The sequence below is a fragment of the Mya arenaria genome, chromosome 5 (genome assembly GCF_026914265.1).
Source record: "Mya arenaria isolate MELC-2E11 chromosome 5, ASM2691426v1".
In the NCBI taxonomy this organism is placed as follows: Eukaryota; Metazoa; Mollusca; class Bivalvia; order Myida; family Myidae; genus Mya; species Mya arenaria.
Window position 1 is genome coordinate 71237613 of NC_069126.1, and position 17988 is coordinate 71255600.

General features: G+C 36.1%; 1 protein-coding gene across 8 annotated transcripts in view; it reads left to right on the plus strand.

The window, feature by feature from the left end:
* The window catches only part of LOC128236056 (uncharacterized), a 52338-nt gene that overhangs the window by 20141 nt on the left and 14209 nt on the right, over positions 1-17988 (plus strand). For 5 of the 8 annotated variants that reach the window (XR_008261235.1, XR_008261234.1, XR_008261233.1 and 2 more), the window contains 6 exons: positions 2950-3097; positions 4613-4718; positions 5559-5657; positions 7981-8058; positions 11137-11245; positions 12472-12557. Coding sequence is in view for 1 of the 8 variants with exons in the window: in XM_052950875.1 (XP_052806835.1) it covers positions 4613-4718; positions 5559-5657; positions 7981-7992 (217 nt within the window). In the remaining 7 variants the exon portion in view is untranslated. Of the gene's footprint in view, positions 1-2949; positions 3098-4612; positions 4719-5558; positions 5658-7980; positions 8059-9306; positions 9371-11136; positions 11246-12471; positions 12558-16714; positions 16741-17988 lie in introns of those variants that run through there. The other 3 variants (XR_008261236.1, XM_052950875.1, XR_008261238.1) reach the window with 3 other exon arrangements.

A 17988-nucleotide genomic window follows, 5' to 3' on the forward strand; every position in this document is an offset into this window, starting at 1 on the left:
TGATGGGTTTTCTCTATATGTGTTATAGTGAAAACTTAAAAAATCTTCTCCGAACTCACAAAGACAAGTAACGTCTTAATTTAAACTGGATAACATATTTAGTACACATACAATTTTCAATATGGGCCACATACAACAATTAATAACAAATATACATATATAGATACACACGTAAAATCAAGTAGTGACAAGAGCTTAGATATTTGGCATGATATATCATCTAGTTGACTTGTACCAATATTGTTCAATCTTTGGCCCTGGGGTCAAAAAATGGCCCCACCCGGGCGGTCATGGGTTTCCTTATATATGTATATGATGAAAACTTAAAAAATCTTCTTCTCCGAAACCAAAAGGCGAAGGCCTTAGATATTTGGTATGAAGCATCGTTTATCCGACCACTATTAAGATTGTTCAAACTTTAGCCCTGGGGTCAAAATTGGCCACGCCCCGTGTTCATAGGCTTAGGTTTTCAATATTTGTATATAATGGAAGAATGTGCAATATATGACAGGTGAGCGATTCAGGGCCATTTGGCCCTCTTGTTATATATCTGTTAACTAAAGTTGCATGGTGCTTTTTAAGGAGTATACCAATGACTAAGAAACTTCACATGCTCCTAATGACTGAAGAGCAGATGTAAGCAAGCACTTTGAAACATGCCACAAAGCAGAATGAAAAACAGCTCCGTCTTTTGACACCAGAGGGGGCAAGTTTTGGAAAGTTATATGGAACCGCGCGGAAACTCTTGAACGTAACTCTTGAACTTTGTATTAAGCAGCCTGTTGCTATCCCGTATTTAAAATATATTTCTGGAAATTACAGAAATGGCCAACATTATTAGCGAAGAGCCACCTGGTGTAATAATATGAAACTCGTATTATGACTAATTGTATGATGCTGGCTATATTCGGCTATGCAGTATTCGTCCTGATTATTGCTGACATTCGTCATTCATGTTGAGTATTGGTAAACATTTAGGAAGGGAAGAAAGTTAGTCAGGAAGTAAGCTGTAAAGCTAGCTAGAGTAAAAAGACAAAGTAAAAATATTGAACTGACATTAATGAATAAATTAATAAATAAATGTCAAGGAATTCAGAAAACATATGCATGCACATTTATGCATAGGCAAACGTTGAATGTCACTTTACACCAACCAAGATACCAGAAGGAACTTTCACGAAGCTAGCATAAACAGTTGCCTAAATAACGAATTAAGGATGCAATAACGCAAGATGTAAAAGTAACAAGGCAAGATGTACAAGTCAGAAAGCAAAATGTAATTTTTTCTTCAAAACCCTTCCATTATCCTGCACTTGGTTTTGCTGCATTGGTCACATTTGGGAAATAGTGATGGGGGAAAATCACTCATGTCCGGCTGAAAAATGTCAATGTTCTGTTTGATATGATGTAGAATCATGTGGTATGCACAAGCGGTAGGGCATGTCCCCCTTGATTGCTTCATTCGGGCAATCCTAGTTATTGTAAAACCCATTTTAAACCACTATCATATTAACAATCAATAACATATTTCCCCTTATTATCCCATAATACAGCGGATACAAGTTCTGCAGTATATGCAAAGGAACATTGATAAACAAAAACAATCTTGCTGCACATCTGTATACAGTGTTCAAAACTGTCAAAAAAACTTTGTCGTATGCATGTTGTAAGTATTGAAGAAATTTTAACATGACTGCTTATTTCAAGTATAGTACAACCATTACGTATTTTCATATATATAACACTAGCATATTAATTATAACTTGACGTTGAATTTATATTTGTCTACATATTTAGCAATAAATTTTTTAATAAAAAATGAAAATTATCTTAATAATTGTAAAAAATGTGTGATATGGTATAAGTTAAGAATACAGGGTACGAATTTAACTTTAAAGGGCACTCGCAAAATTTTGCGAGTGCTTTTTGAGGCAACTCACAAAATGAAAACTCAACTTGCAATTTTATTATTTTCTTTATTCCCTTATAGTATTGTCTAAACAAGGTAGATATTTACACCTTTGACATATTATGAATATTAAAAAGTATCAATCTTGAGTGACTCGACTACTAGAACTTGTTGATGGATTATTCTTTTTGGGGGTACGAATGACTCATCGGATGCTGGCCACTTTTTGATAACAAAGCTGTCCATTGACATTGTCCACTTTGACAGTTGGGCGGATATATAAAAAAAGTTGATGGGGTTTACATATAGTGGGCGAAAGTGTTAAATTTAGCCAATGATTGAGCTATGTGATTAAGTCATTTGTATTCACTTTGTATTGGGCACATCTCGGAGCATCCCGGAAAGAATCGAGATAGTACTCGGCCTTTTCCGTATTAAATTTTGTTCTATTATTGAAAACTTACTAGAGCGTGACGCCATACTCTCTATACTGGTAGTGTAAACATGCCACTTATAGGCTGTTTACAATTGACTACGTAGCAGAATTAAGTTCATGTTGATTCTACTTTCCTTTTAACATTTTGTGGTCTAGATAAAGCCACTCGCAGAATTTTGCGAGCTTGAATAAAAGTCACTCGCAATTTGCAAATGTCGCTCGCATTTTGCGAGAATGCGAGTCAAAATTCAAACCCTGGAATACTAATTTTTTTTTGGAAAAGCTCAACACTTTTCCTATACTCATTTCATATTTGTTTATATTAAATGGCATCTCATGTAAAATTTGTCAAATGTATGTTATGTAATGATTATCAAAAGAAAATATATTCCATCTTTTAGAAGCAGTTGAAGTAGTTGAATTCTCTGCTTCATTGCTTTCTTATTCTCATTTCATATTACAGAGCGGAAGTACCAGCAGGTTATGGAAGCCATCAACAACTCCCGTTATAAGGCAACGTTTACTGCCGACAGCTGCCTTCAAATCCAGGGTTCAGTAATTTTGTTTGATACATTGTTCCACTTACTCTCCTTCCATATTACAGAGCGGTAGTACCAGGATAATGAGGAAGCCATCGACAACTACCGTCATACGTCTGCCCTCCTGATGAAATCTGCTGACACCGCTTCACAGTATCCGGAATATTTGGGTTGTCTCCTCACCAGGACAGCTGTCATCAAAGCCAGGGCATAGTATGTGTGTTTGCTACATTATTAATGTAAAATTTCCTCAATGTTTTGTGAATCTTTATTCATTAAAACTCAAAAATCATTAGTTTTATGATTAAAACAGCTATTAACATTCACTACACAGCGTGATGCCAATAGGAGTATAGCCACGCCTGGAGGCTGTTTGTATGAGGTGGTCAAAGTAATCAAGATTATACAGACATGTGCTATTATATACAGTGAAAACTCACTAAACCGGACAAGGTCCGGACTGGGCAAAATTTCCGGTTTAGTGAGGATTCCGGTTTAGTGAGGATTTGATGTACGGAGTAAGTTTACTCAAAATATTAACTGAGTTAACCTTTAAAGGGATGTTGGAAATTGGAATAAAATAAAAACACATAAAGAAAACATTTATTTTACATAACCGATGGTTCAAGTAACTTAAAATAATGCATAGAGTATACATGTATATTCATTTATATATTAATGTCTATTACAGATACAGTTTATACAGTTTTAGACGGAGGTTGAGACATGATTAAAGCACATGCAAAAGTGATTAACATAATTCTGCGTTTTTATTATCATCTTTTTTCCGAGTCTAAAAAAATAAAACAACTCGCGTAATTTAATGCTTGTTAAGTATGTTTGATAGTTTAATAAATGCACCGCTCTAATTTGATTCACTCATAGATGTCTTTAGATAAAACAACGCTCCAAAATGATCACTTTATAACCGTTTCTAGTTCTTTATTTTCTGCAAATGTTTCAATCAATTTTCTTTTCACAAGTTTGATTAACGTTTGATTATCGCGCGGCACTCAATCCGCAGCGCAATCATCATTATCGATTATCGAGTTATCACAACATCAAAGGTTGATATTTAACGACGCACCGGCTGTCAAAACAAAGTGACACGCGATTCGCGAATTCCTAATACACAAAATTATTTTGACATGTTTGAACAAATATATGTCCGGTTTTGCGAGGTAAAATTACGTTGACAACTTACAAATTTTCTCGATTTTTTGTCCGGTATCCGGAATTCCGAGGTTCCGGTATTGTGGGGATTATTTTACATTGAAAATAGAAGGGGAAAATCGGGACTCTGAAAAAAGTCCGGTAATCCGAGGATTCCGGTTTTGTGGAGATCCGGTTTAGTGAGGTTCCACTGTATTGATGAAATATCATCCCTTAATTGGTCAATTGAATGGTTCAATTACAACAAGCATCGTTATTTAATGACAACATTGCATTAAATTATGCTGGTTATATAGGATATATTTTTAGTTACTAGTTATTTTATGACAGATATACTCACAAAATGGAGGAGCATTTCTCCAAGAATCTATTTTATAGTAACTTTCAACAGTACATTTCTACTGCTGAGTCTCTTCTAGGTATAAAATAACTATTAGGAATTTTGATAAATGCCCCAAGTTCTTTAGATCTCAGTTTTTTATGAATCAAACATAAATGCATCTAATCTTTATCATTTTGCTTTTGCACATATACAGATTTCCATTGTTATAATAGGAAAGGCTTGGAGACAGAAGAGTATTATAGTCGAGAGGCAGCAGGTGGAGATAGTGAAGGGGAGGAAACAGAGGGAAAGACACCTGCAATGGAGACTGCTTCCATGGTAAGTAGGGGGAAGACGAGGTAAACAGTTTTGTATTATAGTGGATAGTTGCACAGGATGGAAGGAGAAAGAAGGAGGAAATGGAAAGAATGTCACCCATATTGGAGACTGCTGCCATGGTAAGTAGGAGAAAACGAGGTAAACAGTTTTGTATTATAGTGGAAAGTTGACCAGGATGGGTGGAGATAAAGATGAGGAAGAGAAAACTGAGGGAAAGACACTTGCAGATAGAGATTGCTTCCATGTTAAGTGTGGAGAAGTGAGGTATGGGTATGTATTATAGTTGGCCAAGATGGGAGGATAAAGTGACGGGGAGGAGGAAATGGAAAGAAGGCCACCCATATTGGAGACTGCTGCCAAGGTGAGTTTGGAGAAAAGGGAATAAGTTGTTCATATTATAGCCGACAGTTCACCAGATTGAGTGGAGATAAAGATGTGAAACTAGAGACAGAGGGACACACACCTTCATTAAAGACTGCTTCGGCTGTGAGTGGGGAAAAATATAAATCTTGTGGGGTGGGGTCAGGGGGTGAATTGTAGTGGTCCAAGAGCTGGGTTAGGTAGGAGAAAGTGAAATTTCTATTTCTTTAAACATCCAGATGTTGTAGCTTTGGTGTTGTTGGCTGTGCCGATGTCATCTTTTTTAGATGTTGATCATAGCCTTTAATTTGTAAAGTTTCTTAAAACTGTACGCTTACTTCAGCAAGGAGGATTACATTTCTACTGCTGAGTATCTCCTATGAACTAACTCCAAGTTCTTTAGATCTCAGATTATGAATCAAACATAAATGAATGAAATCTTTACTTTTGCACATGTACAAACTTGCATTGTTTTATTAGGAAAGGCGGAGGAGTATTATAGTCAAGAGGCAGCAGGTGGAAAACTTGACAGAGAGGAAGAAACTAAGTGAAATACGTCTGCTTGAGATTTCTTTCATGGTAAGTTGGGGAAACGAGGTAAATAGGTGTGTATTATAGTGGATACTTGGCCAGGATGGGTGGAGGAAGTGACCGAGAGGAAGAAATGGAGGGAAAGACACCCACACTGGAGATTGTTTCCGCCGTGAGTAGTGAGGTGTTTATTCCAGTGGATAGGTGGCCAGAATGGGTGGAGAAAGTGAGGAGAATGAGGAAATGGATGGCACCCGCACTGGAAAAGTGCTTCCACAGTAATTGGAGAGAAACAAGGTTAAGGGGTTTGTTTTATAGTTGTTAGTTGGCCAGGATGGGTGGAGACAGTGATGGAAAGGATAAAATGGAGGTAAAGACACCTGCACTGAAGATTGCTTTCACAGTAAGTGGGGAGAAACAGGGTTAAGGGGTTTGTATTATAGTAATTAGTTGGCCAGGATGGAGACAGAGCCAGGGAGGAGGAAATGGAAAGAGCGTCTCCCATATTGGAGATAGCTGCAATGGTAAGTGGTGAGAAACAGGGTAAAGAGGTGTGTATTATAGGTGTTAGTTGGCCAGGATGGGTGGAGACAGTGAAAAGGAGGAGGAAACTGAGGGAAAGACACCTGTACTGGAGACAGCTTCCACGGTGAGCTGGAAGAAAAGGGAATAAGTGGCTTTAAGATCACCTGAGCACTTTCATCGAGCACATAGTGCTCATCGTTTTGTGCTCAGCGTTTTGTGTTCGGCGCGAGCTATTGTGATTGGGAGATTGTCCATCGTCTGTTGCCGTCCGTCTTGACTTTCGTCAACATTTTCCACTGGGACAATTTCAACCAAACTTTACAGGAATGTCCCTTGGAATAAAAGTGATTCCATGCAGAATTCTGGTTGCCATGGCAGCTAAAAGAAGAAATAAAAAATCTTTTCACGAACCCCTGGGCTTATTTTAACATAATTCCTATAGTAAACTGTTGATCAAATTCCTTCACCTCATATTGTCTCGTAGAAAAACATGGCTAGGGTGATGGGCTACTTTGAAAATCTTTTCCTCAGAATCCACTGACACAATTTAAATTGATTTCACAGAAATGATCCTTTGGTGACCCTCTATTGAATACTTTCACCCCATGTTGGTCGTTAAAAAAACATGGTCACCAGGGACAGGGATATTTTATACTATATGTCTTTATGGAAAGCTTTAAAAATCTTTTCCTCAAAATCCACTGGCCTGATTTAAAATAATTTGACAGAAATGTTCTTTATGTGACCCTCTATCAAATTTCATCACCCCATGTTGATTTGTAAAAAACATCACATTTGTCTGTATGGAAAACTTCTCAAACTACTCTTCAGTAACAATTGGCCCAATTTCAAAATAATTTTACCGAAATGTTCTTTTGTTGATCAATCATACATCAAATTCCTTCACCCCATTGTGATTCATAAAACTTTGTGAAATAATTCACAGTATCAATGTGCACCTATGTTACATGTTATATAAATTAAGACACCTTTATTCAATCAACACCAAATTTGGTCAAAATGTGTATGGGTGTACTATCTTGGACAAGTTCCATAACCAGGCATATCGCTTGAGTGATCACCCTTTAATTATAGAAATTACCTAAAATAGGTTTATCCGATCAATTACTTTAGAAGCCTTTGTCCAATTATCAGCAAGTTTGGTCAGAATGTACGTAGGCATAATATTTTGACAAGTTTGATGACCAGCCGTATTATTTATTCACTAAAGATTAATCACTATCTTATTGTAGAAATTACCTGAAATTGGTCTTGTCCAATCAATAACTTTAAAAGCCATTGTCCAATCCTAATCAAAGTTGGTCAGAATTTATATTGGCATTATATCTCAGTAATGTTGATAACCAGCCTTTTGGCTGAAGTCATTCAAGAGTTATCACCCTTAAATTATAGAAAGTGTCCAATCATCACCAAGTTTGGTCAGAGTGAGTAGGCATAATTTCCCAAAATTCCATTTAACCATACAATCTGACCCAGAGGCACTTTCTTAATAGATTGTTCCCCTTTAGAAGTGAATTTCTTCCTTGTGTGCTGAAAAAACAAAACTACATGTACTATCACAAATTTGAATGACTCTTTTCTTCTTGGCTGTGACTCCAGGACTGTATATTTTTAACTTATGTTTTAACAGTAGCAAAATCATAACCATGAAATTCCACTGAAAAAACAGTGTCACAAGTTATGTATTATTGGTAACTGTTTTGCTGTGTTTACAGGTTCAAATATGATGGTGGAGAAGTGAGGGATCTGGCTAGTCAGCCATTCTTATACAAGAGTGTACATCAGTTGTCATCTAACACTGGTAACTGTTATATTGTGTTTACAGGTTCAAGTTTGATGGTGGAGAAGTGAGGGATCTGGCAAGCTGGCCGTCTTGTGCAAGAGTGTAAATCAGTTATTGCAGGTACATATAATATACCTATTAAAGTTACAAAAACTCTGAAGGATTTTTGCATTCAAACATAAATGTACCAGGAAGTTATGACCTGACATTGTACAAACAAATTTTACTGTACAAACAAATTTTACTCTAAATACTGGTTAAGTTTTTGACAAATCATAGGTAATCAATCAATAAATTAGTTTGCATGATACTGATTTTGTATATTTTATCACTAACCGAAATAGACCCTTAAGATATACAAATGCTCTCAAATTTTCACCAAAATCTGGTGAGTAGTTTTTAAACTAAGAGATATCTCCCATAAAAAAATTAAAACTAGATGTATGAATTTCCTTTGTATCAAAGTTTTTCTCTGAAATCTGCAGTTTTTGTCTCATGGAACACTTTAAAATCCACTATTGTTGAACTTTTGTGTTTAAAAAAAACTACCCGGTACATACATGCCAAAATTGTGCTTGCTTCCAGGCTTATTAAAACATTGAAAGTATTTATTTATTTTCGTTAAAATAGTGGAAGTACCGGTAATACTACCACTTCATAATGTGAAGACAAAATTAAGATGGGAATATCAGTTATGAATTAAACCAACTCATTTTTTAACATTTCAATTTCTATACATATAGAAATAACAGTGTTGAAATATTTATTACAGTAGCAAGATAAAACATAAGTGAGAATTGTTCAACAAATAGGCAAGGGAGGCAAATATATCAATGTATAATGAAAAAATGAAAATCGCAGTGACCTCCCTTTGACTGTAGAATTTATTATCTGGTATTAATGTTATTATTATTATAATTATTATTAACAGCTCATCTGTATTTTGAAGAACAAAAAGTCATTGGCGTAGTTGTGGTAAACGTTAGCTTGGTCATAAATGAAAAAAAATTATGACATTTTGTTTTTCAAAATACAGACAAGTTTATAATAATATTATTGATATTCAAATGGAACATGGTACACATGAGACATTATAGAAAGGCATATATACAGCACGTACCATAACTCTTGCTTTACTTATTGTAAAGTCACTCTCACAACTTTTTTAATTTTTGTCTTGGAAAGAGCAAATTTTTGCATAAACAGCTTTAACTTAATTACCATTCAAGATATTCATATAATTTTAATTTGTGACAAAAATCAATGGTTGTAGGAGGAGTCTTGCGGTTCTATAAAATCGGGAGTCAAGGGGAGCTGTGGGCGTAGCCTGCCTACTGAAAATGAATTTTAGCCTTTTTATATTGACAGTTTGAAGAGGCTTTACTACAGCAATGAGCATAGGCATTGGCATCCAGTTTAAGTTTTAGGGCAGGTTGGCATTTTACTTATTCATTTAATTCACTTAATGCTTCACACAGTTGTTCAGGACCATCACAGAATGAGGATTCATAACTCCATATTATCTTAAATACAAATTATGGCCCTGGTTGACTTAGGGACTTTGGTTAAGTTTAAGGGCACATTTGGACAGGTTAAAGTTTTAGGGCAAGTTGGGAGTTTTACTTATAACTTCTATACCCTTCATTAAATGACTTAATGCCTCACACCTTTTTTAACAGCCATCACATAGTTAGGTAACAAAACTCCATATTACCCTCAAATACAAATTGACTTTTTTCATTTCTTTTTTGTTGCTTTCGACAGGCACAGTATTATATTTTTAACCAAAGTAAAACCTGTTTATTAGAATGACGAATGTCGTTGGGGCGGGCCGGCATAAGAGCGGTGTCAAACCCACCTATGGTATCAAATATTTTTGGTAAGGTTTGACATATGGTGGCCAAGAGTCATGGTCAAGATCCAGGTCACTGCTTCCCCCCCTTCCCAATTCATATTTGTAGCGAGTTCAAACATTTCGGCAATGATATGAAGGTTGTCAGAGACGATTATTTATTATCATTTTTCCCCATCATTTTTTTTAATCAGCCTAGACTGAAACATAGTTAATACTGTAGTTGGTTAACCAGTGTGAAGTAAAATGGGATGATACAGTATTCGACTGACCGATTTAGGTAGTATATACGCAAAGCCTGATTGTAAGAAAAAAAGTTGCTTTTGTTTTGGACATGGACAAAACAAAAAGGCGACCCAATATACAAAGAATTTGCATTATATAATTAGCAAAATATGTCTCGTGTGATCTACCACTTGTTTGGGCCAATTACAAAATTCTGCCAATTAGAAGATATCGAGTGTTCATCATAGCAAAACAAAGCAGCTGCTCGCGTAAATCTGATGGTTATCTTGTCATTATTATTGGGATGTTTGGGGATGTGTGAATGACAAACCAGGTTTGTGTATTACAATTTTTACTGATTTAGCCATTTTGGACCGAAAATATATATAGAAATGAACAATTTCAGACAGCTTTTTAAGCCATATTTTGTTACTATAAGTACTTTCCATGCATTTCTACCGCTGAAAAGCTGTTCAAGGTATGAAATAACTCCTTGAAGTCTTGATGAAATGGCCCCATGCTCTACAGTATTGCAATTAAATATTTAGGTGCTTTATACAACTTGTGCCATTGTTATTTTAATTTATATTTTATCATTTATGCTGTGCTTACTATTTAATAAAACTTGCTATGTTCATTATTTAAAACTCATCAAAACTTTTATGGTTTCTGCCAATTTTGACATTTTTTCACTGCGTCTTTACTGTGGTATATGTGTTATAAAGTATATCTCCCATTTTTTCCTCGAATCTTTTGCCTGCGTCCTATCTGTGGGAGCGTCGTACACACAGTGATTTATGGTAAATCTCAGTTTATGAATCAAACCAAAATTATTGTTAATGATCCTGCTGATTGCGCAGATATTTTAAATCGTGATCTCACGACCAGTCACGATTGATTAAAAGCATGGCTTGTCTCCATTAACCCTGCTAAAATAGTTATTCTTTGATAATACCCAATTACATCATGTTTCTGAACACAAACAGGACTTTTGACAACTGTAAGTGGAAGTTCCTTATAACATAGCTAGTCAATAATACCTGGCAAAGGTTAAACTCAACCAAAATGAATCTAATTCTATTCATCTTGCTTTAGCTCATGTACAAATTCTATTTAATCAGGAAAGGCTTGGAGAAGGAGGAGTATCATAGGCAAGAGGCAGCAGGTGGAGATAGTGATGGGGAGGAGGAAACAGAAGTAAAGACACCTGCACTGGAGATTGCTTCCATGGTGAGTGTTGAGAAATGGGGTAAAGTAGTGTGTATTATAGTGGCCAGATAGTTGGCCAGGATGGGTGGAGAATGTGATGGAAAAGAAGAAATGGAGGGAATAAACACCTACACTGGAGACTGCTTCCACGATGAGTGAAGACAAACAAGGTAAAGGCGTGTTTATTGTATTGAAAAGTTGGCCAGGATGGTTGGAGAATGTGACGGGGAGACATTAACTGAGGAAAAGACCCTCTTTAGACAGCTTCCACAGTAAATGTGGAGAAACAGGGTAGGGATGTGTATTATAGCTTATACCTGGCCAGGTTAGGTGGAGGAGGAAATGGAGAGTTAGACTGGGGACAGCTTCCGCAGTAAATGTGGAGAAACAGGGTAAGGATGTGCATTATAGTTTATAGTAGGCCAGGATAGGTGGAGGAGGAAATGGAGGGTAAGACGCCTCCACTGGGGACAGCTTCCATGGTAAGTGTGGATAAAAAGGGTAAGGATATTTGTATTAAAGTTTTTTAGTGGACAGTTGGTGAGATTGAGTGCATATAAAGATTGGGAGCTGGAGAATGAGGAACAGACACCTGCATTGAAGTCTGCTTCTGCTGTGATTTGAGTGACATTTAAATAAGGTTGGGTAGAGTGTGGGTGGGCGGTCAAATTGTAGTGGACAGATGGCCAGGTTGGTTAGAGAAATTGAGGATGAAAGGAAGAGAACATCTACACTGGAAACTGCATCAACAGTGAGTTGTGAGAAAATTCCAACTACTAAACTGGTATACGCTTTATTTAAAAAAAATAAAAATAATATCTAGAATCTGATGTTGTAGCTGGATTTAATGTAAATTTTTGTGTTTAAAGGTGATGATCATAGCTTTGATTTTGTAGAACACTAAAAATTTATCTTACCAAGGAGATTTGGTTTGATCGAATCAAGGGGAAAACTCCGGTGACATTTCAAAAAGGTTTCAACCCAGGAAATGATTCATTTCAGCTAATAGCTGTCTGAATGAAGGGTTTGGCTGGGATAAATTACTAAAAAAATCTTAAAAAAATCTTCGATACACGTGATCACAAGTTGTCAACTTGTGTATACACCAAAACCGAGTACTATTATTCCTTCTGACTATCATATTTGTTATGCCCTTTATAAATCAATTGTTGAAAACAGATCAAGCTTGTATGAGAGGGTACTGGTATCTTGTGCCTGTTTGAAATGTTGAAACATATCTCCTGTAGAAACATGTACGAGAGAGCTGTTCAGAGATTGGTACATTTCTACAAGACACATTGATTGGAGCCTTCGCGAACGATAAGGCATTTTTGTAAGTATTAACTTTTGCTACTAAAATTGAAACAATAGTATCCACTGTCTGCTGGTTTCGTTTTTGAAGTAGTAAACTAAATTTTAAGCAAGGCCTTTTTTATTTGATTCTATGTTTTACGAACACCGCCGATCCAAAAAACTCATTTTTGAAATAAAAATAAAATTGTGATTTCGTTTATTTTTTATTTCCACCGATGGAACTTTATCGCAGCAAATCATTAAAAGCAGAGGACATCACAATAGCTGTAAAAATATTGGTGTAAACATTTCTGAAAAAGTTTAAGCCAATGAAAAACATTCATCGGATTTACAGGCTGGTGCTAAAAACCTGGTATCCAGTACCTGGTATCCCCGGTATCCGGTATCACTTTCTGATACCGAATTACGTTGATATCAGGGTTAATATCAGATGATAAATCCAAGTATCCACGGTCCGTTATAAATTGCCTTTTGACAACCAATTTACTTTAAATAACACGGTATCAACATGATCCGGTATCATAAACTGTGATAACGGCTTTTCTCGATATCGATACATGTTATCAAGTTTTAGCTCACCCGGATAATCCTTTGCGGCAGGGTGACTTCCGGTTTATTTCCGGGTTATAACGAAGTATAATAACTGCGATAAATATGGACTAATTATTGTTCCAGGTTTGTTATTATTTATTTATTTTTATTAGATTTGTCATTTAAATGAGTTTATATTACATTATTGTGATATAATTTGAATGTCATGAGCTATAAATCGCTTGACTGTTTACCTGGACAGTTTAGTTCTGGTGGGTGGCGTAGATGGTTCAGAAAAGACTGCGATTACTATTCTTATTGGAGTATTATTAATAACAAAAAAAATATCATCTATTCTAAAACATTCGTTTTGAAAATTAACACAAATAATACATTAGGCTGTTTTACTATCTGACAGTGATAATCTATAATGAGGAATCTGTATGAGGAATGTACATTACCAGGTACAGTATAACTGTGTAATAGTCTTATGAATGAACATATATAAATCATCACTAATATAAATTATGATATTTATACTGCTCTGTGTGTTTTATTACTATGTAATAAAAATTTTACTTAGAAAGAGTAATTATGTTATGCTGTCACCTTTGTAGTGTTCTCAGCTTCTGAATGATTTGTTACTAGTTAGTTATGTTTAAACATTATGATGGCCACCGGACATACACCCAGGCCTGGAATTAAATCGGGGTCCAGATTGTCTTAAAACCCATCCATAAATAAGTCTGAGAGTAAATTATTTTTTTTATAAAAAATATACTTTTAATGTTCCATTCCTTTCTTTACAGATATGATTCAAATATGCTGATGTTATCTACTGAGACCAATTCACTTTCAATGAAGAACATCACTACAATCGGTTGGGCTGCTAGATTGGTAGAAACATGATGTAAGCTAGTGCCTGTTGAAACTCTATTGTTGGTCGGGCATCTATTGCTTACTGGACCGCTATATTGGATGGACCATACCTGTTGGTTGAACAACAGTTACTATAAATGGTTGGACCGGAAGTGTTGGTTGGACCACCAGTGTTGTTTGGACTGCTTGTTGGACAGAATGTGTGATGGACAACTAGTATTATTTGAATCACGGTTGGATAGACAGCTTTTGTTTTATCAGACAGCTATAATCAGTTGATTTACAAGTTCCTGGATCGCTAGTTCCTGGCAGATAAAAATTCCCTGTATAGAAGGAAACAAAAAAGCTCTTGCTAACTGTAACAATGACATGGTTGGTGAATTGGTATCAGACAATTTGCAGCCAAGACAACACAGTGAAGTGATAGCCGATTACTTTAACTCTAAATGGCAAATAAATTTACCGAAAATAGTTCATTTTTTTATGTCACTTGTCTATTTTAACATGCATTTATAAAGTATAAAGAGTGATTAATGAAAATATGTAGTGAACTTGTCAGATAAAGCAAAATCAAATGTGCACACACTTACATATTGACTTGACATTAAAATAGAAAATCATAGAGAATACATCATAGCTTTTGCTTTTCTGTGTGTGTTTTTTTTCCCTGACCAAAAAATATAAAATTCCAGAAATGTAATTTTATTTTTATTTTTATTTCCTCATCCTCGGACACTTCACAACTCTGGCCGTTCGTAAAACATATAATTAAAAAAAAAAGGCCCAAGGGCAGGGGTTTCAATAAGCGGACGTAGACGTATTATACGTCTGGAAAATCGCCAAAAACGTCAGAATTTGACCCCGGGGATTTTGAAAATTCCTTATGATAGCCTTGTACGCCTCTTGTAATGAGACCGGACGTTTTCATATGCTGTGCACCATTGACTGCTTAAAATATGCCGTACTGCCCTTTCATCTTCCCATATGCCTTGTACGTGTCATAAATTATGACATCTTATTGTGTGTAATGAGCAGACGACCTGTGTATTCATAAACGGCCATCTTCTAATCCGATAATTAGGAAGAGCCAATTAGTGAAACATCGCCAGGAGGCGGAGTTTATATTGGATGTCAGCCTATCAGAATATACAATGAGAAGTCGTTCATTCAAAGATGAAAGTTCGCAAAATGCTATAGAAAATGCGAAGAGATGGTGAAAAATGTTGTCAAACACTATTAAACCTTTTAAAATAGTTGATAATTGTATTGTACAGACGAGACTTGCTATTTTAAATATTGTTGATTGGAAGCAGACGGTCACTGCCGTTTTGTAGACATAGGAAAGCTGGCGCTAATACAATCAATTACATCGATTTATTAGTAAATGTTTTGAAAGTGTATTTGTAAAATATTCATGATGAACATTTCTTTGTAACCCCCAAAAATATTTTGATGCTTTATGTAGCGTTTACCTATCACGTCTACGATCATGTCAAAATTCGCCGAAACCACCATTTTGTCGGGACGATTGTCGGAGATATTTTCTCAATGTTCTATGCTGTGTAAGTGTTTCTTTAAGCAAGGGCAGTGATTTTCATTGTCGTTTTATTCTAAACATCAACATATTAAGCATAACTTTATAAAAGACAATTAAATAACAGCCAGGCTGAATGTAACATTCGTACCAAATCCCGATCGTACCAACTAAAATTCGTCCCCTACATACTGTTTTTTGTGTGTATTTATGCCATTATAATTGTTTCAAATGCTTAACTGTCTGTTGTTGTTTTTATTTTACATAAATTCTATGAGAAAAATGAGACATTGCACTAAAGAAGACTCCAGACAAGTACAGTCATGTTACCACACAGACTAAAAGACCAATTTTAATTTTGATATTTAAACACACCCTTCTAAATTTTGTGGAAAAGCAACAACATTTTGTTGAAGTCTGAAAATCATGGAAAATGATTAAAATTGAGTATGAAAACAAAACATTCTACGAGAACCCCCCCCCCTTGTGACAGGAGTGGACCCCTCCCACTCCCATTCCCATGCACCCCTACGCTAGACTCTTGTTATGGTTGAATATAAACAATAAACATAAATATAAAAATTTTGAATTGTGCACCAAACGGGCTACTTTACCTACAAATTCTATGAAAATTCCTGAAAATCAGACATGGAATTTTAAAAAAATCCTGATTTTGGGTCTTATTGAAACCCCTGCAAGGGTTTTCATGATATTTATCAAAATTTTAAATGACTTAATAAACTAAGTGTATAAAAATCATCAGTTGAATGTTACCTTTCCTGTTTGTCTTTACCTGTAGACTTGTTACTGGGGTCTTTTCTCAACCTTGATTGTATTTTGAGGAAGATAATATGCTATGGTGAAAAAAGATGATTATCTTATGTATTGTGAACAGGAAACCGCTCATGTTCTGGTGGAGGAATGCCCAGAAACACCACTTGGATACACTTTGGGGACAAGAGTGTACATGAGTTGTCATCTAACATTGGTAACTGTTATATTGTGTTTACAGGTTCAAGTATGATGGTGGTGAAGCCAGGGATCTGGCCAGACAGCTGTCCTTGTACAAGAGTGTACATCAGTTGTCATCTAACATTGGTAACTGTAATATTGTGTTTACAGGTTCAAGTATGATGGTGGTGAAGTGAGGGATCTGGCCAGACAGCTGTCCTTGTACAAGAGTGTACATCAGTTGTCATCTAACATTGGTAACTGTAATATTGTGTTTACAGGTTCAAGTATGATGGTGAAGAAGTCAGGGATCTGGCCAGACAGCTGTCCTTGTACAAGAGTGTACATGTCAGTTGTCATCTAACATTGGTAACTGTTATATTGTGTTTACAGGTTCAAGTATGATGGTGAAGAAGTCAGGGATCTGGCCAGACAGCCATCCTTATACAAGAGTGTACATCAGTTGTCATCTAACATTGGTAACTGTAATATTGTGTTTACAGGTTCAAGTATGATGGTGGTGAAGTCATGGATCTGGCCAGACAGCCGTCCTTGTACAAGAGTGTACATCAGTTGTCTTCTAACATTGGTAACTGTAATATTGTGTTTACAGGTTCAAGTATGATGGTGAAGAAGTCAGGGATCTGGCCAGACAGCTGTCCTTGTACAAGAGTGTACATGTCAGTTGTCATCTAACATTGGAAACTGTTATATTGTGTTTACAGGTTCAAGTATGATGGTGAAGAAGTCAGGGATCTGGCCAGACAGCTGTCCTTGTACAAGAGTGTACATGTCAGTTGTCATCTAACATTGGTAACTGTTATATTGTGTTTACAGGTTCAAGTATGATGGTGAAGAAGTCAGGGATCTGGCCAGACAGCCATCCTTATACAAGAGTGTACATCAGTTGTCATCTAACATTGGAAACTGTTATATTGTGTTTACAGGTTCAAGTATGATGGTGAAGAAGTCAGGGATCTGGCCAGACAGCTGTCCTTGTACAAGAGTGTACATGTCAGTTGTCATCTAACATTGGTAACTGTTATATTGTGTTTACAGGTTCAAGTATGATGGTGAAGAAGTCAGGGATTTGGCCAGACAGCTGTCATTGTACAAGAGTGTACATCAGTTGTCATCTAACATTGGTAACTGTTATATTGTGTTTACAGGTTCAAGTATGATGGTGAAGAAGTCAGGGATTTGGCCAGACAGCTGTCATTGTACAAGAGTGTACATCAGTTGTCATCTAACATTGGTAACTGTAATATTGTATTTACAGGTTCAAGTATGATAGTGGTGAAGTGAGGGATCTGGCCAGACAGCCATCCTTATACAAGAGTGTACATCAGTTGTCATCTAACATTGGAAACTGTTATATTGTGTTTACAGGTTCAAGTATGATGGTGAAGAAGTCAGGGATCTGGCCAGACAGCTGTCCTTGTACAAGAGTGTACATGTCAGTTGTCATCTAACATTGGTAACTGTTATATTGTGTTTACAGGTTCAAGTATGATGGTGAAGAAGTCAGGGATTTGGCCAGACAGCTGTCATTGTA